Source organism: Myxine glutinosa, chromosome 11, assembly GCF_964187855.1.
Source record: "Myxine glutinosa chromosome 11, kmMyxGlut1.1, whole genome shotgun sequence".
Classification (NCBI taxonomy): domain Eukaryota; kingdom Metazoa; phylum Chordata; class Myxini; order Myxiniformes; family Myxinidae; genus Myxine; species Myxine glutinosa.
Window position 1 is genome coordinate 119,025,832 of NC_136271.1, and position 22,913 is coordinate 119,048,744.

General features: G+C 43.7%; 1 protein-coding gene across 2 annotated transcripts in view; it reads left to right on the top strand.

The window, feature by feature from the left end:
* Window positions 1-22,913, top strand: part of POMT2 (protein O-mannosyltransferase 2) — a 172,895-nt gene that overhangs the window by 49,862 nt on the left and 100,120 nt on the right. For both annotated transcript variants that reach the window (XM_068131165.2, XM_078787071.1), the window contains exons 8-12: window positions 4,354-4,436; window positions 5,415-5,524; window positions 9,305-9,371; window positions 10,065-10,125; window positions 16,533-16,611. In XM_068131165.2, the coding sequence (XP_067987266.2) occupies window positions 4,354-4,436; window positions 5,415-5,524; window positions 9,305-9,371; window positions 10,065-10,125; window positions 16,533-16,611 (400 nt within the window). The remainder of the gene's footprint in view (window positions 1-4,353; window positions 4,437-5,414; window positions 5,525-9,304; window positions 9,372-10,064; window positions 10,126-16,532; window positions 16,612-22,913) is intronic.

Sequence of the window (22,913 nt, forward strand, 5' to 3'; positions counted from 1 at the left end):
CATGAATAAGTTTTACCTTAATTTACCCTTTTCAAAATATTATTTCTTGCACATTTGGTTCGTCAAACTTATATGCAGTAAGGATGTGAGAAGTGATGGGTCTGAGGCAGATTGCATGTAGTAAGGTTGTAAAAGGAGATGGATCTTTGGCAGATTGCCTGCAGTAAGGGCAGATTGCATGCAGTAAGGATGTAAAAGGAGATGGATCTTTGGCAGATTGCCTGCAGTAAGGGCAGATTGCATGCAGTAAGGATGTAAAAGGAGATGGATCTTTGGCAGATTGCCTGCAGTAAGGGCAGATTGCATGCAGTAAGGATGTAAAAGGAGATGGATCTTTGGCAGATTGCCTGCAGTAAGGGCAGATTGCATGCAGTAAGGATGTAAAAGGAGATGGATCTTTGGCAGATTGCCTGCAGTAAGGGCAGATTGCATGTAGTAAGGATGTAAAAGGAGATGGATCTTTGGCAGATTGCCTGCAGTAAGGGCAGATTGCATGCAGTAAGGATGTAAAAGGAGATGGATCTTTGGCAGATTGCCTGCAGTAAGGGCAGATTGCATGCAGTAAGGATGTAAAAGGAGATGGATCTTTGGCAGATTGCCTGCAGTAAGGGCAGATTGCATGCAGTAAGGATGTAAAAGGAGATGGATCTTTGGCAGATTGCATGCAGTAAGGATGTAAAAGGAGATGGATCTTTGTCAGATTGCCTGCAGTAAGGATGTAAAAGGAGATGGATCTTTTATCAGATTGCCTGCAGTAAGGATGTAAAAGGAGATGGATCTTTGGCAGATTGCATGCAGTAAGGATGTAAAAGGAGATGGATCTTTGGCAGATTGCCTGCAGTAAGGATGTAAAAGGAGATGGATCTTTGGCAGATTGCCTGCAGTAACGGCAGATTGCATGCAGTAAGGATGTAAAAGGGGATGGATCTTTGGCAGATTGCATGCAGTAAGGATGTAAAAGGAGATGGATCTTTGGCAGATTGCATGCAGTAAGGGCAGATTGCATGTAGTAAGGATGTAAAAGGAGATGGATCTTTGGCAGATTGCATGCAGTAAGGATGTAAAAGGAGATGGATCTTTGGCAGATTGCATGCAGTAAGGATGTAAAAGGAGATGGATCTTTGGCAGATTGCATGCAGTAAGGATGTAAAAGGAGATGGATCTTTGGCAGATTGCATGCAGTAAGGATGTAAAAGGAAATGGATCTTTGGCAGATTGCATGCAGTAAGGATGTAAAAGGAGATGGATCTTTGGCAGATTGCATGCAGTAAGGATGTAAAAGGAGATGGATCTTTGGCAGATTGCATGCAGTAAGGATGTAAAAGGAGATGGATCTTTGGCAGATTGTATGCAGTAAGGATGTAAAAGGAGATGGATCTTTGGCAGATTGCCTGCAGTAAGGATGTAAAAGGAGATGGATCTTTGGCAGATTGCCTGCAGTAAGGATGTAAAAGGAGATGGATCTTTGGCAGATTGCATGCAGTAAGGATGTGAGAGGTGATGGATCTTTGGCAGATTGCATGCAGTAAGGATGTAAAAGGAGATGCATCTTTGGCAGATTGCATGCAGTAAGGATGTGAGAGGTGATGGATCTTTGGCAGATTGCATGCAGTAAGGATGTGAGAGGTGATGGGTCTTTGGCAGATTGCATGCACCATCGCAGCACTGTGCAGCACCATCGACCTGTGCAGCATCCATTCTGCATCTTGTTACATCTGTGCAGCCGAACTGCGCAGCACTTGCTGCCATATCCTTTTGCTGTAACCCCTGTTGCACCTGTGCAGCACTTTGCTGCCACAAACCCTTTGCTGCACCTTACACACTATGGACCACAAGCCTTGTGGCCTTGCACCTCTGCTGTGCAGCATTTTGCTGCAAAATCATCTTGCACCTTCGGACCACTTGTTGAGTGGCATTAATGTCATGCAGTCGGACCACACGAGGTTGGCCCTGCTGGGAAAAAAAAAAAACAGCATTTTTTTGTGCATTTTTCATTATGGTGTGCTAGGCATGAGAAGATGTGTAAGTTTAGATAGCCCTGAAGATTAAAAATGGCCTGTATGCCAGTCCGGGGGCTAGCCGGTTTGATATATGCACACAGAAGAAGCAAGAAGCAAGCAGCAAGTGTCATGATTTTGAGTGTGTTTTTGCTGTGCTTTCTCTCCCCTCCAATCTTCTCTTCCAAAAAGGACAGGTCCTGGGTCATAGAATTGTAAATAAAATTAAGTTTTTGTGCTTGTAAATATAAAAATGCTGCCCACCGGCTATGTGTTTAGTTTGAAAAATTCCGGAAATACTCGGTTAGTTGTGGGCGTGAATCTGATATGTAGCTACTCAACGCAATAGGAGGGACATATCTAGTGTTTTTAAACTGTCGCACACACGGGTCAGAGTAAATGTTAGGGAGAACCACACCTATGTGTCACATGTAAGAGTAAGGTTAATTTTGCATGTCATTCTCTATCCAGTCGTTCCATTGGTGGTTCCGACTCGGGGACGAGTCTGACGAGGGAGGGGTGTAGTGTTGCGGTTTTGTGGTTTTATAATAAAGGTTAATTTTCCCCTCCTAATTAGTTACACTACAACATTTAGCCTCGTTTAAGCTCAGTTATTTCTTAGTAAATGTAAGCGTAAACCTTTCCTGTGTTTAGTTTTGTGTTGAGTAGGATAATGGGAATTAGGTCCCCTTACGATGCCTCGATGCTTTTGGCTTTAGCGCGACATACCACGAGGCAGGCCTGAACAAGTCGATCAAGGCCAAAGGAAGGCGGAGGAGGAGCCGACGGTAAGCGCGAGCCGCCAATCAGGGCTTGAGGGGAGTGACTTACCACTGCGGCAAAAGGTGGGGTTTGGAACGTTCGAGTCGGGCTAGGGCAGGACGATATAACCCTGTGCCCAGAGCCCCCACCTCAGTTGTGAGACCGGAGCGCTCAGTTGGTGAGTCAGCAGATGAGTTGCGCAACCCAGGAGAAGAGTTACAAATCGGAGTTGTGAGAAGACGCGCGTGAGATTGCGTTGTGTTGAGTCAGATCGGAAGAATTGAATAACTCCGCATATACGAACTTTGCCCTGCTCCCCGCGCTCCGCGCAGTATTAATCGCGGCTGTAAAGAGAGACCCGTGCAGGGCCACAGACGCGCATATTACCTTCGGCCTGCCTTTGCCGATATATGCGCCGCGAGGATTTTCCTGCCTGCCTTCGCCGGGATACGTGCTGTGACCGCCAGAGGGCCACGCCGGGTGAGCTGTTCCTGGAGCGACCGAAAGCAGGCGTGTTCGGCGCGTGAACATTCTTCCTCCATCTCCCTGTGTGTGTAAGTGGGCCCATTGTCTGGGAGAAACAAGTGAATCCTCTTGGATTGCGCTGAGGTTCGGGCTTGGAATTTCTAGGAGGAAGTATAATTTGTATGCAATGAAAGTACATGTAATATGGGATCGAGTAAGATCGAGTAAGCTTCACCAGTGCGCGTGCGCGAATTTACGTCACGTCGGCAGCGAGAAGGCGTTCCCCAACACGAACCAATCAGGAACTGCCACGCCCACTTATATGATCTCCGAATTCCTGTGACAGGAATTAGCGTTACACTGGCTGGAAGTCAATCGCTAAAGGCGCTTCCTCAGCGCCAATAAGTAAGACAAATTAAGACTGCCCTGTGTCTCTTCTTCTACCGAATCATTGTACATTGTGTAAATAATAATTAAATCGTGTTATTCCTTTGATTCGACGGTCTTGTGTTTTTCATCATTGGCTTAGCGTGGTACGAATTGGATCGCTCTGATCGGGTTCAATAAGAAAGGTAACAGCATGGGTCACGTGTTACGCCATCCGCTCGGGAGTACTCAATTACGCGTGGCTCTTGCGAGACTCGATCCCCGCTTCCGCTGCGGCGTTGGTACTCAAGGTACGTGTGAAATTGTCCCGAGACCCTTTTCCATGTCTGCCCGGAAGTGGCGACTCAGTCTCGCGGTTCGAAGACCCAGAGAGAAAAAGGGGCATAATCTCCCCCTTTGTAAGGGAGCGGGTTTCGGAAAACCGCAACAATATATATATATATACCTGCTTGATTTTTTTGTTTTATATTTCTGTCCCCTATTGGGCTTCTCGACCTATTAACAGCATTCAATATTTAGCATAACAAACTTCTGCCATATTCTGTGTTCATTCTGATAAGCATTTCCAAACTGAAAAGGGAAATGAAACTAGGAAGACACTTAGTCTTAGTCAAGAACATACAATGGTATTTTAAATTGCAGTTTACACTTGCTTGAAAGCCCGCTGTAGAATTTGTGATGAATGGACAAGCCATCGCGATGAATAATATTTTCTCTTTTTATATATATTTTGTTTCCTCAGTGGGAATGGCGATGGCTTTTTCAGCTCGGGCTTCCAGGCTCATCTGAAAGGAAACACTCTCCACAATGCTTCCTTACCTGAATGTATGTGCTTTTATAGCTCCTTTGGAAAGATAGTCTGTTTTTTTTGTTTGTTTTGTTTTTTCTTCACTCGTTCAATTTGTACACATGAACCGAATACAACTTTTTGATTTGTGCAGTGTAGCCCATATCAGCCATATCAGAAAGCACTCATTTTTTCACAACTCTTACAAACATAAATGCATTTCCATTTTGAGTCAAAAATAGGGTTTCGTATTTCTTTTTATGTTCCTAAGTGATTTCAGTGCTTCTACGTTCTCTGAATTGGTCCGCTGTTCGTTTGATGCCTCTTCTCTCGCGTCATACAAAACCAGTCACGTTTAGCCACCTTTCCTCAGAAATAGGCAACTTTTTTTTTTAGCAAAGCACTCAAGTTCTTCAGCTGTGCAAGGTCTTTCATGTGTCCCCACACCCATTAATCCAAAGGTGTCAGGTCTGGAGCAGCTTGATCCTCAGTAATCTAGTGGAGCATGCGAAGCTTGTAAAGGTGCAGCTTTTCTTCTTTCAAAATCCTCGGAACTCAAGTCTTTGACATGTTCAGCTGCAAAGATGCCCGCCATACTGATTTCTTTTTGGAGATGTTCCGAAAGCTCCAAGGACTTCTACCACCTCGTCAGTATACACTACTCTGGCCCGTGGCCTACACTGTAGAATTGGCGAGCTATATTGGCACCACAGTGAATTTTGTAAATAATACTTAACTCATTTCTGCCATTTTTGGAATCTTTTTGTTGAAGTTATTTAAAATATATATGGTTTGGTTCAGTCTTACCTGGGACACTGAATATTTAACTTGAAATTGTCAAAGTCAACTGTGCTGCAGACGAAGGGCCAAACCGGAATTGCTTTGTAAACTTTTACGATGGATAACCTCAACCATTTTATTCATTTTTTTAACCTTTTGTTCGGAATAATTATTTATATGATTTAAAGGATTTTTTTTTTTGATCTAAATATATTTTTTGTGCTGATAATTGGCAGTTGTGGCCTACGGATCGGTGGTGACACTGAAAAATCTGCGCACAGCTGGTGGTTATTTGCACTCACATTGGCACCTCTACCCAGAGGGAAATGGAGCCAGTCAACAGCAGGTAAAACAACATTGTTGGTTTGTCATGAGATGTAACAGAAAGTGTGCTTAAGGCTTTTTATGATGGCTTCAAGACGTCATTTCATAATCTGAGGGTCAGTAACCGTCCCTCTGATGCATTGTAATCTGGGAGGCTGGCAGGATGGACTCCAGGTACGCACACACACCTCTAAGCTGTCTAACCTGGGTTTTAATCTCGGCCCAGCTATAATCTGTCATCCCAGTGTTTCACAGGCAGGGTGATTCATCAATGTAAGTGCCGTCCCTGAGATGGATGTTAAACTGGGCGTCCCATCTGCCGGCAGTAGTTGGTAGACGTTAAAGATCCCACGGTGTCCTTCGTGAAGAGTAGGTGAGCTATCGTCAGCACCCTGAAAAAAAAATTCCAAATTCCTGATGCACACATTCATTCAAAAACAACTGAAGCACTCTTACAGGAATGTGTATATATATATATATATATATATATATATATATATATATATATATATATATATATATATTTATATTTATTTATATATATATATATATATACACTATATATATATTTATATATATATTTATATATATATTTATATATATATTTATATATATATTTATATATATATTTATATATATATTTATATATATATTTATATATATATTTATATATATATTTATATATATATTTATATATATATTTATATATATATATATTTATATATATATTTATATATATATTTATATATATGTATGTATGTTGGAACATGATTAGGTGGTAAAATTATAAGACTAGTTATGCCATTAGTATATTATGCTTGGTGTAAGTGTACAGCATCTATGTGGAAATTATAGGGCATGTGTTAAAGAATGTATGGGAGCTGATTAATCATGACTCCCCTCCACCCCCCACCTATGTGTCTAACTTCCCCCCCCCCCCCCCCCACATCCTCTTCTAAGATAGTCCCTTTGTTATCTGTCCATATATGTCTCCTGTAATGAACTGCCAATAGCTGCTCCACTGAAGGCAATCGGATCCCATCCAAGCGTGACCGGGACATTCACGACTACAGGCTATTTAAAAAAATAAAGTGGACTATTTGAAAGTTTTATTGTAGAAGAATTACAAAAGGTAGCAAGTTCAGTGATACATTTATGGAAAGAATACACAATGCCATTTTCAAATCACTCATTTGCTGCTTGTAATTTCCGCCTTTGTTCAAACAGGCTTTGATCTTGACTCCGAAATTCTCCACAACTCGTCTGCAAGTGGTTGGAGTGGTAGCATGACAGTAGTTCTCCACCTCCTGTTTAAGGACAGCCAGGGTTCCAGGTTTGTTGGCATAAACTTGACCTTTGGCAGCACCCCCAAAAAAAAAAATCCAATCTAGGCTTTAGGGCACCCAATCATGTGCTGTGCCCAGGCTGATGACACGATTTCCAAACACCTGGTGGAGAAAGTCGGTGGTTTCACCTGCAGTGTGCATTGGGGCAACCTTGCAAGTCTGAGTCCTGCATGAACCTTGCAAGTCTGAGTTGGTTTGGAGACAGTAGTTGAGTAGTTGAGCGAGATCAGCGTGGAATCGGCATAAGACCTCCTGTACCACTCACCGTTGACTGTCACCATCTTACCATCGGTGTCATCAAACCAATACGGTCCCAGCGTACCCCATCTGGCATTCAATGCATATAAGCGAGTGGACTTGGGGCCCTTGAGAGACATTTCAGACCTCCTCAGGAGGCTGAGCACCACAGAAGATGTTGTGATTGTTGAAAGCCCCATTCAAATGGAAGTATGCTTCATCACTGAACCACAAGGAGTTGATCCAATTTGGATACCTTTCCAGTAGGTCACTGAACCAATCACACATTGTTACTTTTCTTGCCATGTCAGTTTAGGCCATACAGATATGATGTAGGGGAAGAGCTTGAGTTCAGAAGTGAGAACGTGCCACACAGGTGAGGCTGAGATCGCCAGTTCTCGGGAACACCGATGGTGGAATTTATTTGGACTTTTGACAGCAGAATCTCTCACAAGATCAATGTTCCCTTGGTCCTTGGTAACACTTAATGGGCGGTACTGTTGCTTTTGCTTTGATTTTTCCTGCTTCCATGTGCTTAGAAGTGCTCCACAAACCATTGAATGTTCCCATTGCAAGGTCTATTACAGGTGTGAACATTGCATTACCGACTATCATCGGCACACCTGCACGTAAGATTTTGTCTCAAACAACAAAGTAACGATTTTAACTTTTTGTTCCACTGTGAACACCATAGTTGACGTAGGGTCCTACTGACTACTTGTTAGAAATGGCATACCACCACCACCACCACCACCACCACCACCATAACCTGCAAGAGAGAAGCGTATAGCATTAAAAATGGCAGGATATCAGGCTGCTCAAATAGTCCACTTTTTTGAAACACCTTGCATGCACTAAAGGGAGCCACCTGACACCATGACAACAGTGGGCGTGCCACGGCACCAGTTGGTTCGTGTGGAGAGCCAATCAGCACATGGTCATAAGCTTACTGATAGCCAAGGGAAGGAGTCAGCATGGAGCGCTGGGGTGTATCGCACTGCATGTTAACTCTAGAGCAGTTCCAGTCCAGCCACCAGGGCCAGTGCCAGTTGGAGTTGGCTTGAGTTCAGACGCCGAGCAGAAACTTAGACCACTGTGGAAATATGATCAGTCAGAGATGGACGTGGCATGAACAGCTCGCTGCGCTTGAGAGAGCAGCTGGAGTATGGGATATAATGCAAGGGCCTCGGCGATTCAATTTACAGAGAGGCAATGGCAATGAAGCTGGGGACGAGCACCAATGGACCATCCAGTTTCCGCTGATATGAGAGGCCGCCATCTTGCTCTCCCTCAACAAGGTTCACCATACTTTGTGTCATGTCCTTTCTATCTGTTTGAGTTTCTGTGGTTTGAAAGTGTAAGGTCAACCTAGTCATCGTGGACGAGAGGGGTTATAGTTGACTATTAATTTAACTAGCAACGGTACCCGCCCTATGGGCGGGGCTTCAATTGGGAGGCCCAAATGAAAAGGCAAAATATCAGAAATTGAAGGCTTTTATTTTATTTTAAACGAATCATATAAACATCCTTTAAATCATACCACACACAAATCATCAAAATCTAAACAGTATTTGTAGAATTTCAATAAAAGCCACATCACTGTTCATATCGGTAAATATTATTCCATCGTGTTTGGAAAATTGGAGAAATTGGGAAAACAATACAGCCTATTTTACTCCAGGGGTCCCAGGATTACCCACTCAAAATTTCTTTGCGATCCGCCGTTTTTGCGGTACCTGGGAACGGATGGACAGACAGACGGACAGACATTTGGTGAATTATAGTAAGATGTAATAAGTGTTCTTTTTCTCTCCCTCTCCTTGTCCCCCCCCCCCCCCCATTCCCCTCCATTATTAAAACCTGTCACTAGCATTGGTGTGAGTTGGCTGTGCCCGTTTCATTTATTTATCATTATAACCTCGACACACATTGCCCAGCCTTGTCTTATTCGACAAATGACCGGTTTTAGTGACAGATCCTTGTTGGAGTTTTCTGTACCCGGAAAACCAAGGTAAAGGCTGTTTGGGGTTACCCAGCTGATGACGTGTAGTCTGACTCTCTTCCGATTTCTTTCCGAGTGTCAGATTTGACCGGAAGCTCACCGGTACATTGTTTCTTAAGGATTGGGATCAGGACTGTATCGTTTATCTAACTTACCTGTTTCTTATTGTTATTTCTTCGTGACCCAAATGTGGGTATTAATTACTGCTCCTGCGCAGGTAACGGCATACACGCACAAAGATGGCAACAACCTTTGGCTAGTAAAAGGCCACGATGAAAAGCAAGGTACTGTGTGTGTGTGTGTGTGTGTGTGTGTGTGTGTGTGTGTGTGTGTGTGTGTGTGTGTGTGTGTGTGTGTGTGTGTGTGTGTGTGCGCGCGCGCGCTCGTGCGCAATGTCGGGGTGCAGAGCAAGGAGGAATGTGCAGGCCTGTGTTTTTGGTTGTCAGTAGTGGGATTGGGGATGCTGTTGGGGGATTTTCTTTATGCAGTGACAATGCCTGTGATGTTTTATGAGCCAAACTGCAGATTTTATGCACATGAACATTATTGCATTTTATGTTTCCTCGGTTCGTTAATTCTTTTTGTGGTTTGATGTATTTTTGCTTCTCTGTAGGTTTTTTTATTTTATTTGTGTGTGTAAATAGCTTTTTCTGATATTATTTGTGAATTATATGTGTGTAATATTTGCAATAAAATGCTGCATTTTATGATGTTTCACAAAATAGGTCGACCATTCCTATTTTGTGTTGCTGATTTATTTTATTGGAAATGCCCAGTGGCATTGAGGAAAACCTCCAGTTGAAATCATCTTAAGTTTTCACAATTTGCATCCCATTTTTTATTCTAACTCATAATTATTAATTCTAATTGTTCGTATTGTTGTGCTTGTTTATCTTGTTGTCATGTTTTCCTTCAAGTCCACCCTCTTTCCTTCCCACCTCCATCTTGGTTCCACATTTGACCTTACCCGGCAACAGGCAGTGAACAAGTTCTGCGGTTCGTGAAGGTTGGAGACGTTCTTCGCCTCGAACATGTTGCGTAAGAAGGAACACAATTCTGGGCACAAAGGTTCTTGAAATGCACATCTAGCTGGGATTGGAACTTGCTCCAGGATAAGTGTTAACTATTCATCTCTGTTGAGATTGCAAGAGTAGAAGCAAAAAAAAAACTCTTGCCCAGATATCTTGTACTTGGGGAGGGAATTTGTGTGGATTTTGTCATCTGGTCTGGTTGAAAATACCAAAGGCTTGTCATTGGTCTGCTTTACTTCCTGCATAGGCTGGCAAGATGGCCAGACTCTAAGATGTCTAGCCTGGGATCGAATCTCAGGCCACCTACAAACTGCCATCCGGGTGATTCACAGGCTGTGTGATTCATCAATGTGTGTGCCATCACTCAGCCTGGTGTTGGCTTCGCGGTTAGGGTGCCGGCTTGGGATCCCAGGATCCTGGGTTTGAATCCCGATCAACAACAACACAACATGCATTTTAAAGGCCATTTTCCCTGCTAGAGCGGGGGTTAGCCTTGCGGTCCCCATGACAATCTTCTCCATTTTGCCCTATTTTCTGCATCTCTCCTTGTTAACCCCCCTTGCCCGCATTTCTTCTTCCACCATCTTTAGCCAAGTCTTTCTCGGTCTTCCCCGTCTTCTACTTCCTTCTACATTCATTTCCATCACTCTTCTCAACCAGTCACTTTCATCCTTCCTCAACACATGACCAAACCATCTCAACCTGTTCCTCTTCACAGCATCAATCACAGGCTCTATTCCCATCATCTTTCGCAATTCATCATTTGTCTTCCTCTCTCTCAACGATACTCCGCACATCCGTCGAACCATTCGCATTTCCACCCTTTCCAACCTTCGTTGCTGCTCTACGTTCATTACCCATGTCTCGCTCCCATAAATCATAACACTTCTCACACATGCAGCATACACCTTTCCCTTCAGCTTCAACGACACTCCCCTCATCATCAGCACGCCACTCAATTCCCGAAACTTCTTCCATGCACATCTCACTTGAGCAACCGTTGCCGAGTCTGATCCACCTTCTCCATTCAGCATATCTCCGAGGTAGCAAAATGTTTTCACACCTTCCAGCTTCACGCCGTCTCCAAGATCCAACTCAACATTTCCTCCATCTGCAGCTCCCTCTGTGCACACCTTACATTTGAATGTAGCTGCCACACTGGTTAATGACCCTCTCAGACCACTACATTTTTGATTAACCCACTCAGCGCACATTGTACACTGAATGGAGTTCACTCCGACACCCTTCCTACACACAGCACAGGGCCACTTCCCAGTTCTTTCCACCTCACCACATGCTTTACCACTTGCCATCACCTTCGTCTTTCCGATATTCACCTTCAGACCTTTTGTCTCCATACATTCCTTCCACGTGTTCATCTTTTCCTTCAGTCCATCCATACTTTCCGCAATCAACACCAGATCATCTGCATACAACAACTCCCACGGTAAACCCTCCTTTACATTCTGAGCCAGCACCTCCATCACAGCTACAAATAGTAGTGGACTTAGTACCGACCCCTGATGCACTCCCACCTTCACCGAATTGGTTTGAATCCCGATCGATCGCTGAATTAACGCCAGGGGGGTTGACTCAGCCTGTCATCCTTCCGAAGTCGGCAAATTGAATACCAGTTCGCTGGTAATTCCCTGTGTGTCGCAAGGGGCGACTAACAAGGTTGGCGGCAGGAAGGGCATCCGGCCATAAAAACATTGCTTCAAAAAGGGGACCACGGTGCCCCAAAAAAGGCCAACCCCTGCTCTGTGGGGAAAAATGGTCTCTAAAAGGTGGTTGTTGTTGTTTGTTGTTGTGTGCCATCACTCTGATGGACGTTAAACTGGGCGTCATGTCTGCTGGCATGAGTTGGTGGATGTTGAATATCCCACAGTATCCTTCGCAAAGAATAAGCGAGCAATCGCCGGCAACCTGAAAAAAAAATCAATTCTGCTCTAACCTATAGGGGATGTTGCATCAGCGGCAAAGCTTAACTCAGCTCAACCAATGATGCTACCAATCAGCTGGGCCCTCAGATGCCCTGATCCCGCAGACTTGTGTTTCACACAAAAGTAGAAGGAGACATTGAATGTGAGGTCTGCAGGCCTGAGAAAACAACTGGGCCTGTAGGGTAGTGGGAGTGAAGAGGGTGGATGGACGAATTGAGTGAGGAGATCGATATGATGATGGGGCTTGACAGGGAGAGCCGGCTGATGTGGGCTGGATACCTGGTGCAGATGGAGGAAGAGAGAAAACAAAAGCGGACATGGTGAGGGAGCAAGATAGGATGAAAGGAGACCTCAGCTGAGATGAGAAGATTGTGTGAGGAGGGATGTCAGTAAGGTGGTGGTGTTGGGAGAGTGGCGAGAGTTGGCTGGGGATAGAGGGCAGTGGAGGAGTATTGTACAAAATGTGGGGCAGCAACAGCTTGGTACCATTAGGTCTCACCCCATACAAAGGGACATGAAAAAGGAGAAGAAGAAGTTCGGGAAAAACAATGTACTGGATCTGGATTACACCAGTTAGTACCGCCTCTCATCATGCGTGTCCTGGGGCTACATTGCCAAGGATGTGTTGTGACTTGATTGGTTGGACAATATCTACTTTGTGCAAACATTTGGAATGTGTTTTTCAGTTGCTCATGCATGTGATGGTAATTTTAATCTGATATATTTTATTCCAACTATTTTTGTTTTACCGCGAGGGCCATGTAGAGTTTAAAATTCTCATGTATGCCAATAGTAGACAAGGTTTATACGTTTTTGAAGGTTGTAAATGATGTGAATGCTTATCCTTTATTTGGTTATCATAGGTTTGTGAGGACGGAGGAGTCGATGCTGGGAAATGGAAACTAATTTGTCACACTGGTGATTGGTCAATGAAAATGAGATTTTTTTCTTGTCTGGTGGAGTTGATGTAATTATATGCTTATCTCCAAATCATCAAGTTAATTCAATAATATTAGGTGAGAGAAGAAGAATAAAAATACTACAAATGAGAACATTTGCGTCTTGTTGCCCAGAAATCTCATCGAACTGGTTTCATTCAATCCAGCCACATATATTTATTGGTTTCAGCGCAGGTGTATTTATAGTGTGTGTGTGTGTGTGTGTGTGTGTGTGTGTGTGTGTGTGTGTGTGTGTGTGTGTGTGTGTGTGTGTGTGTGTGTGTGTGTGTGTGTATGTACAACAAAAATAACTTCTTTGTTACAGTACAGTAATAGCTTATTGACAGTCAATATTTGCAAAAAAAAAGAATATTCCAGAATCATTTTGTTTATTGCTAATAACTCGGCATTCATTTTTGTAATACGAACACTTATTTGCCAAAAAGCAATATTATGAACTTGTTTTATGCTCCGAGGGATCAGATGCTACATCGGTTTTTTTCTCAAGTTGCAAAATGCAATCCTCATTGAGTCATGATTAATAAACCCCCTTTATACAGGCCTTGCTTAGTGCTAGAAATAATGCTGTAGTGATTTCTCAGACGCGGCACGTGGCGACGTCTCGGGCGCGGCACCGTGGCGACGTCTCGGGCGCGGCACCGTGGCGACGTCTCGGGCGCGGCACCGTGGCGACGTCTCGGGCGCGGCACCGTGGCGACGTCTCGGGCGCGGCACCGTGGCGACGTCTCGGGCGCGGCACCGTGGCGACGTCTCGGGCGCGGCACCGTGGCGACGTCTCGGGCGCGGCACCGTGACGACGTCTCGGGCGCGGCACCGTGGCGACGTCTCGGGCGCGGCACCGTGGCGACGTCTCGGGCGCGGCACCGTGGCGACGTCTCGGGCGCGGCACCGTGGCGACGTCTCGGGCGCGGCACCGTGGCGACGTCTCGGGCGCGGCATCGTGGCGACGTCTCGGGCGCGGCACCGTGGCGACGTCTCCGACGCGACACCGTGGCGACCTCTCGGACGCGGCACCGTGGCGACCTCTCGGACGCGGCACCGTGGCGACCTCCTGGACGCGGCACCGTGGCGACCTCTCGGCACCGCGGCACCGTGGCGACCTCTCGGACGCGGCACCATGGCGACATCTCAGACGCGGCACCGTAGCGACCTCTCAGACGTGGCACCGTAGCGACCTCTCAGACGCGGCACCGTAGCGACGTGGCGCCGTAGCTACATCTCAGACGCGGCACCGTAGCGACGTTTCAGACCCGGCACCGTAGCGACGTTTCAGACCCGGCACTGTAGCGACGTTTCAGACGCGGCACCGTAGCGACGTTTCAGACGCGACACCGTAGCGACGTTTAAGACGCGACACCGTAGCGACGTTTCAGATGCGGCACCGTGGCGACCTCCTGGACGCGGCACCGTGGCGACCTCTCGGCACCGCGGCACCGTGGCGACCTCTCGGACGCGGCACCATGGCGACATCTCAGACGCGGCACCGTAGCGACCTCTCAGACGTGGCACCGTAGCGACCTCTCAGACGCGGCACCGTAGCGACGTGGCGCCGTAGCTACGTCTCAGACGCGGCACCGTAGCGACGTTTCAGACCCGGCACCGTAGCGACGTTTCAGACCCGGCACCGTAGCGACGTTTCAGACGCGGCACCGTAGCGACGTTTCAGACGCGACACCGTAGCGACGTTTAAGACGCGACACCGTAGCGACGTTTCAGATGCGGCACCGTAGCGACGTTTCAGACGCGGCACCGTAGTGACATGGTGACGTGGAGCCGTAGTGACGTGGCGCCGTAGTGAAGTCTCAGATGTGGCATCGTAGTGACGTCTCAGATGCGTCAGATGTCTTAGCAAAAAGAGTGTGACAGGCAGAGGGATGGACAGAGAAATCTGGATACTTTTAATATATTGAATAAAGGGGAACAAGGAATATTGTAGGAGTTTTCTTCCATAAGAGCATTTGTTGATAAATGAAGCAAAAAAAATGTATTTGCTAAATAAATTCTATCTTCAATGAAAATAATAATTGTAACATATTTTATCATCAGTTAATGAACAGTTCTAGAATTGTCCAAATAATGAAAAACAAAAGTGTATTTTGTTAAAAGAAAAGTCTCAATTGAAACAAGTTTCTTTAAATGTACAAAAAGTCATCGTCATCTCAGGACGCTCATCATTTGTTTATTTTATGGTTTCATTCAGGGGTTAATACTCTTATGAAAATGGTTTGGGGGGGTTAATTATTAATTAGTTATCTCGTAATGAATGTTAGAATTTAAGTGTTTTGTAATCCCAGTTAGCAACGACCAGGATCAGGTGTATAAGAAGCTCCTCGTCACCATAGCCCATGTTTCTTTCTCTTTTCCCTCTGTAATTTATTATTCTTAATCGTTCCCCATTATCATTTCTCAGTTGCCCCATGTGACCTTGTGAATATGGTCATTCTGCTTCCACCAACTCCATGCAACCATGTCAAAGTGACAGCCGCATGTCTGCAAACCCCACACGGCTCCTTTGAAATGGCTGTGTCACGTGAGCAACTTAGTTGCTACAGTAGCACTTGTGCAACCCTCTCAGGATGGGCGAAAGCCTTGCAGCAGTGGGTGTACAGTGGTGACTATAGAAGTGAGCCCAGGGTCTGTACACACTAGACGGATAGAGGAGCCAGAGGAGAGTCGAGAGGAGGGAATTAGGCCAGTGAGCTCCTCATAGAGTTAACAATTCAGTGCCTGAAGGAGGAGAAATGGCTGAGAGCATCTGGAATGGTCATACTTGTGCAGACCCATACCAGTGCACTCACGTTGGGCCTCCTGATGTTCTCCTGATGTTCTCCTGGTGTTCTCCTGATGTTCTCCTGATGTTCTGAAAAAGGAAAGATTACCAAAACCTTTACCTCATCCATCCTGTGTTATTATTTAGTCTTTCTCGTGTACTTGAATGAGTCTGTGTGTGCTATGTTTAGTTTAAGGTTTAGGCATGGAGACGGTTTCTGTGGAGCTAAGCACACTGATGGATTTCCATATCTTCGTCATTTATTAAGTGTCCCCATCCTGGTGATTATGTATTAAACCTGTTTTGCTTTTAAGTGTTATTGCTGTGTATTTTGAGCAGCTGAATCACCCTCTAGGCTAACTAAATTCCTCTAAAATCGATCGCACGTGCCAAAACTACCAAGCATGGACCAAGTTAATTAGCTGTACCATGGAGTGCGTGTGCAGAACGCCTCTATTTGGCATTTTTGGAGTTGATCTCTGGCGGCCTCCCATTGCCCATTAGGGAGAGCGAGTCTGTTTCAATAGCTTTAGGGCTATCTTTTTTAAAAAGAGGGATTAAAAAACAAACAAACTCTATCCTTGCCCTTAACATGCTTCTTCCCCCCCCCCCCCTTTCTCTTAACTTTCTTCGCTTCCCTGTACATTCATCTTTTATTCACTCCCATGTTGTCCCACCCTCAATTCTCTTCACCCCTCCGCACTTGCCATTTACTTTCCTTCTCAGTATGTTTTTCTTGTAGGACACGTCGAAATTTGCACAGCCACAACTTGCCTGCCCCACTCACCAAACGCCATCTGCAAGTCACAGGATATGGTCAGGTGTGATATCCCCTCATTTTCCTCCCCCTCCTCCTCCACTTTTATTGTTTTCTCATTCTCTTCCTCCTCCTTCTTCCACCTTTCCTTTTCCTTCTCTTTCTCCTCCTCCTCTCTCCGGCCTGAGAGCATGGATAAGTTGGGGATGATTGTGATTTGGGCTTGCAAAGGATAGAAAATATATTTTTTAATTCAAAGTTGTTTGCTCGAACTTGTGATTGTAAATGTAAGAAAAGTAAATTGAACAGTTTTGACCACGTTTTCTGTGTTTTGAAATGTACTCCATTTTTTGATTAATTTAATGCCTATAGTTTAGGCTAATGAATTGAAATTTTTCACCAACTGCTGAATTGAAATTGTTCGTTTTTCCCATGACATGATAGGAAATACAATGTGAATACACATGGCTGAGGTTAGTGGTAACCATGATACGTGGCAGTATTATTTTGTGAATCACTAGTAGTTGAGGTTACGAACAGAAGTCACTCACGCAAATACATTATAATATGAACTATTAGAGAATTGTTTGATAAATGTTATTGATTTTGCAAAAAGCCTTGTTAAAGGCAAAATGAAAATGTGTTGATGATTGGTGATGTCAAAAATCATGATAAGATGACAAAACCAGAACGAAGAAATTGAGAAATTGACAAAGGTTTTAAAAATCGATTCAGATCTGATTGCTTTGAGAGAAAAGAGTTATACGATTGTATTTGGCATCGGGGCCTTGATCTGCTGGGTGTGAAAGTTCTCTGAACTCATGATGTTATGGTTCAGCAGGTTCTATTGGTCGATTGGCGATTTTGGTGTGACGTTTACATTGGGGAATGACAGTCAGAGAGCAAGAGTTGTCTTCAGATCGCAGAGGATAAATCATGCACTTTCTAATGTTTAAGTGCAAAATGGATTTTCACAGAAGGGACTGGTGTATTTTATTAAGTTACTGATGTAATATGTACATTTTTTAATTATATTAATGTCAGATTCGATAAGTTTAAAGTTTTTTTTTTTTTTTTTTTTTTTTTTTACCCCTTCCCCCCCCCCCCCCCCCCCCCATTATCATCTTAATGATGCTAAATGGCCAATTTTATGGACCCTACTATACTGGGTTGAGGGTTTTTCTAAAGAACAGATTTTCAATACCTATAGATCACTGCCTTTTAGAATTGTGACATAAGTACGAATAGCCACGTGGCTTTTTCCGTGGTCTGAGTTTATTTGTTAACCTCCATCCACCTTTGGTGGATGAGGCATGTTTTCACCCCTGTCTGTCTGTTTGTTTGTGAACAAGATATCTCAAAAAGTTGTGGACGGATTCGGACAAAATTTGGCAGAGAGGTATCCTCTGTGACGAGGATGAAATGATTAGCTTTTGGCGAAGATCTGGATTCGGATCCGGCTACTATAATTTTTAAAGTGATTCTTTACCATTGGGAGATGGGGCCAAAAACGATAGATAGCAGGATATATCAAAAAGTTATGGATGGGTTTGGACGAAACTTTGTGGACAGATTGTGTGTGTGACGAGGAAGAATCGATTCGTTTTTGGTGAAGATCTGAATATGGATTCGGATATGAGAATTATTTAATTTTTTAAGTGATTCTTCACCAATGAGTGATATGGCTAAAACCAACATATCGCAGGATATCTCAAAACGTTATGGACGGATTTGGATGAGTCTTGGTCGACAGGTTGTGTGTGTGACGAGGACGAATCGATTCGTTTTTGGTGAAGATCTGAATATGGATTCGGATATGAGAATTGTTTAATTTTTTTAAAGTGATACTTCACCATTGAGTGATAGGGTTAAAACCAACATGTAGCAGGATATCTCAAAAAGTTATGGACGGATTTGGATGAGTCTTGGTCGACAGGTTGTGTGTGTGACGAGGACGAATCGATTCGTTTTTGGTGAAGATCTGAACATGGATTCGGATACGAGAATAAGAATTATTTAATTTTTTAAGTGATACTTCACCATTGAGTGATAGGGCTAAAACCAACATGTAGCAGGATATCTCAAAAAGTTATGGACGGATTTGGAAGAAACTTGGTGGACAGGTTGTGTGTGTCACAAGGAAGAATCTATTCAATTTTGGTGAAGATCCGGATCCTGATCCGGCTAGTGCAATTTTTAAAGTGATTCTTCGCCATTGGGAGATTGGGCCAAAACGATATACCACAGGATATCTCAAAGTTGTAGACTGATGATTTTGATTAAATGTGATTCTGTATTGTGATTTTCTGGTCTACTCTGGGATACAAAACGTAAACAGTTCACCTGGTGGAGGTGTGCTCTCTACTGAGTGCCGTTCTAGTTTTCTCTGGATTATTGCTATCATGATAAGTGCTCTTTTTCTGAGTATGTTGCCCAATACACAAAGGGTGGCCCAAAAGTCATGCCCCATTGTGATTTTAATAAATATAAGGAAAAATCATAAATGTTTCAATGCATAGGGATTTTAATTAATGTAAGGAAAAATCATAATAAATATTTAAATGCATAAGGATTTTAATTAATATAAAAATAAACCATAATAAATGTTTAAATAAATCGTGATTTAAAATAATACAAGGAAAAATTATAATAAATGTTTAAATACTCTGGGATTTTAATTAATATAAAGAAAAGCCTTAATACATGTTTAAATACATAGGGATTTTAATTCATATAAAGAGAAACCATAATAAATGTTTTAATACATAGGGAGTTTAAATAATATAAAGAGAAACCATAATAAATGTTTAAAACCTATGCATTCAAACAAATACATCGGGATTTTTATTAATACAAGGAAAAAATTAGAAGAAATGTTTAAATACATTGGGATTTTAATTAATATAAGGAGAAATTATATTAAATGTTTAAATGCATATGGATTTTAATTAATATAAGGAGAAATTATAATAAATGTTTAAATCCATTGGGATTTTAATTAATATAAACAGAAACCATAATATATGTTTAAATACATAGGGATTTTAATTAAAATAAAGAGAAGCCATAATAAATGTTTAAATGCATTGGGATTTTAATTAATATGAACAGAAACCATAATATATGTTTACATACATAGGGAGTTTAAATAATATAAAGAGAAACCATAATAAATGTTTCAATAAAAGGGAGTTTAAATAATATAAAGAGAAACCATAATAAATGTTTAAAACCTATGCATTCAAACAAATACATCGGGATTTTTATTAATAGAAGGAAAAAATTAGAAGAAATGTTTAAATACATTGGGATTTTAATTAATATAAGGAGAAATTATATTAAATGTTTAAATGCATATGGATTTTAATTAATATAAGGAGAAATTAGCACAAATGTTTAAATGCATTGTGATTTTGATTAATATAAGGAGAACTTGGACAAAATCACAGACTGGTCAAACAAGTGGAACATATGTTTCAATCCTGACAAATCTCACACTCTTACTATGTCTCTCCGAAAAGATCGACTGGACAACCCTCCCATCTACTTTCGCAACAATCCTCTCCAAGAAGTTCTGTCGCTCAAGCTTTTGGGTCTCACTATCTGCCATGATCTTTCTTGGGAAAACCGCATTTCCAAGCTGGCCTCCAAAGCCAGTCGCCGACTGGGCATCCTCCGTCGTGCGAAGTCCTTCCTCGGCACACCTGAGCTCCTCACCACAATCAAGGCTTTCATCCGCAGCTCAATGGAATACTGTTCTCCCCTATGGGCCGGTGCTCCTGCCTCACACCTAGCTCAGCTTCACGCTGTTGAAACCAAAGCTTTCAGAATTATTGGAATCTCCCGTGATGAAGCTATCTCTGAGGGCCTTTCACTCACTCACCGCAGGCAGGTAGGTGGTCTTTCTGTCTTCTACCGCCTCCTCTCCGGCCTTGCACCCCCAGCTCTCTCTGTGCTCTGTCCCCCAAATATTCCTACAGGTCGCACAAGATCTGCCAGCAACCCTCTGATGGTTAAACTGCCGAAATCTCGGCTCTCTGCTCACCTTCACTCTTTCATTCCTCTTTTCTCCCGCCTCTGGAACAAACTCCCTCGCTCCCTTCAATCCCACTCCTCCCTCCAGGTCTTTAAAACAGCTGTTCACCACCATCTCTTATCTTCCCCCATCCAAAACCTTGATCTTTTCTACCCCTGCTAATTCACCGCAGATCCACGTTGTTTGAAATTCCAACTTCTTTCCTGGAAGTCCTGGCAGTGTCCATATGTTTTATACCTCTCCCACTCCCCTCCCCTTCCCATGCCCCCCCCCCCCCCAATGCCCTCGCCCTCTCTCAGATCTCTCGATGTCTCCATGTCTCTCGGTCCCTGCTCTCAAATGTTGTGTTTGTGTCCTTCCCCCTCTCTCCCCATCTTGTCTACCGCTCCCGATGTTATATGTTTTATGTGTCGGTTTGTCTTTCTGTGTGATTAATGTTCGCTCTTGCACGAGCCTTGATCTTGTATACAAAAAAAAAAAAAAAAAAATTCTAATAAATGTTTAAATCCATTGGGATTTTAATTAATATAAAGAGAAATTATAATAAATGTTTAAATACATAGGGATTTTAATTAAAATAAAGAGAAGCCACAATAAATGTTTAAATGCATTGGGATTTTAATTAATATGAACAGAAACCATAATAAATGTTTAAATGCATCGTCATTTTAATTAATATAAAGAGAAACCATAATAAATGTTTGAATGCATAGGGATTTTAATTAATATAAGGAAAAATTATAATAAACGTTTAAATGCATGGGGATTTTAATTTCTCCCCCATTTCCCCAGATAGTTTTCTCCCCCATTTCCCCAGATAGTTTTCACTCATTAACCTTCAATGTTTACACTTTCCCCTCAAGTTATGTATTCCGTCATATTTTATAACACCTTTTTCTTCTTCTTCTTTAAAAGGCTGCTTTCGACTTGCTCACCAAATCAATTCATCCCAAAAAAAATATCCATCTCCTATAGTGCCTTTTTTCTACATTCCCTAAACTCTCCTGCACTCCATCCTCCATCCAGCGTCCTTAAACGTATTTTTAACTCGAAGGTCACAAGAAACTCACTTTGCAATAAATGTTCGTTTCCCATAAATCGTACACTTTCAAAAATCCAATCTCACCCCTCCCCTCCAAATCTTCCCCATAACCCCTCCCCTCCAAATCTTCCCCATCACCCATCCCTTTCAAATCTCCCCCCTTGCCCCCTCCCTCCTAAACTACCCCCTCACCCCTCCCCGCCAAGACGCCCCCTCGCCCCTCCCCTCCTAGACTCCTGCCTCACCCCTCCCCTCCAAATCTCCCCCATATCCCATCCCTTTCAAATCCCTCCCCTTGTCCCTTCCCTCCCAAACTCCCCCCTCACCCCTCCCCTTCAAATCTCCCCACCCTCATTGCTTCTCAATTTCCCCCCTCTCACTCCCCCTCCTCAAAGCGTCCTCCCCGCTTCTTCCCCCTTCAAACTCTCACCTCCATCTCCCCCAACCTTCTGCCTCGCTCTTCCCCCTCCTCAAATAACACCTCATTGTGGCTCACCCAATCACCATCAAACCTTTTGTCCGCCCCATCCTTCCCTTTCTCCGAGCTATTCTGAAATCTCTGACACACCTTCAACAGCTCTCCCTATCTCTTCCACCTCTTCCACATCTTACCCTACCCCTCCTCCCCCCTGTTCTGTATCTGATGCTCCCCCTTCCTCTTCATTAACGGTATGGACCTCAAACATCCGGGGCCTTCGTTCAAACTTAACTGATCTCTCCATACAGGTTGCTTCTGTCAAACCAGACGTGATCTGCTTAACAGAAACTTTCCTCCTTTATGATGTCTCTGATTCCATAGTATCTCTCCCGGGCTACTCCCTCCTCCGGTATGATAGACCTGAGCCTCGTCCTGGAGGCGGGGTTGCTATCTTTATCAAAAACTCTCTTCCTCACTCGCCCTGCACTGCACTCTCTCCACCTCACCCCCAGGAATACCTCTGGCTACGGCTTCCCCTTCGCTTCCACCTCTTGTTCATATGTGTGTTGTACCGTCCACCAAACAGTGATGACTCCATCTACATCTCGCTGTCTGATGATATGGACCAACTTCTATCTACTCATCCCAACTCTCTCTTCCTCATATGTGGTGATTTCAATTGTCACCATGCCAGTTGGCTGGGTGTGGGTACCTCTCTCACCAGCCATGGCTCTTCAGCAAAGGACTTCTGCGACTCACTGGGACTGACACAATCTGTCAATTTCCCGACCCGGATCTCAGTCAACGGAACATCTTCTCTTCTGGACTTGGTTATGACTAACTTCCCTGAAAATGTCTGCTGCTCTTCTT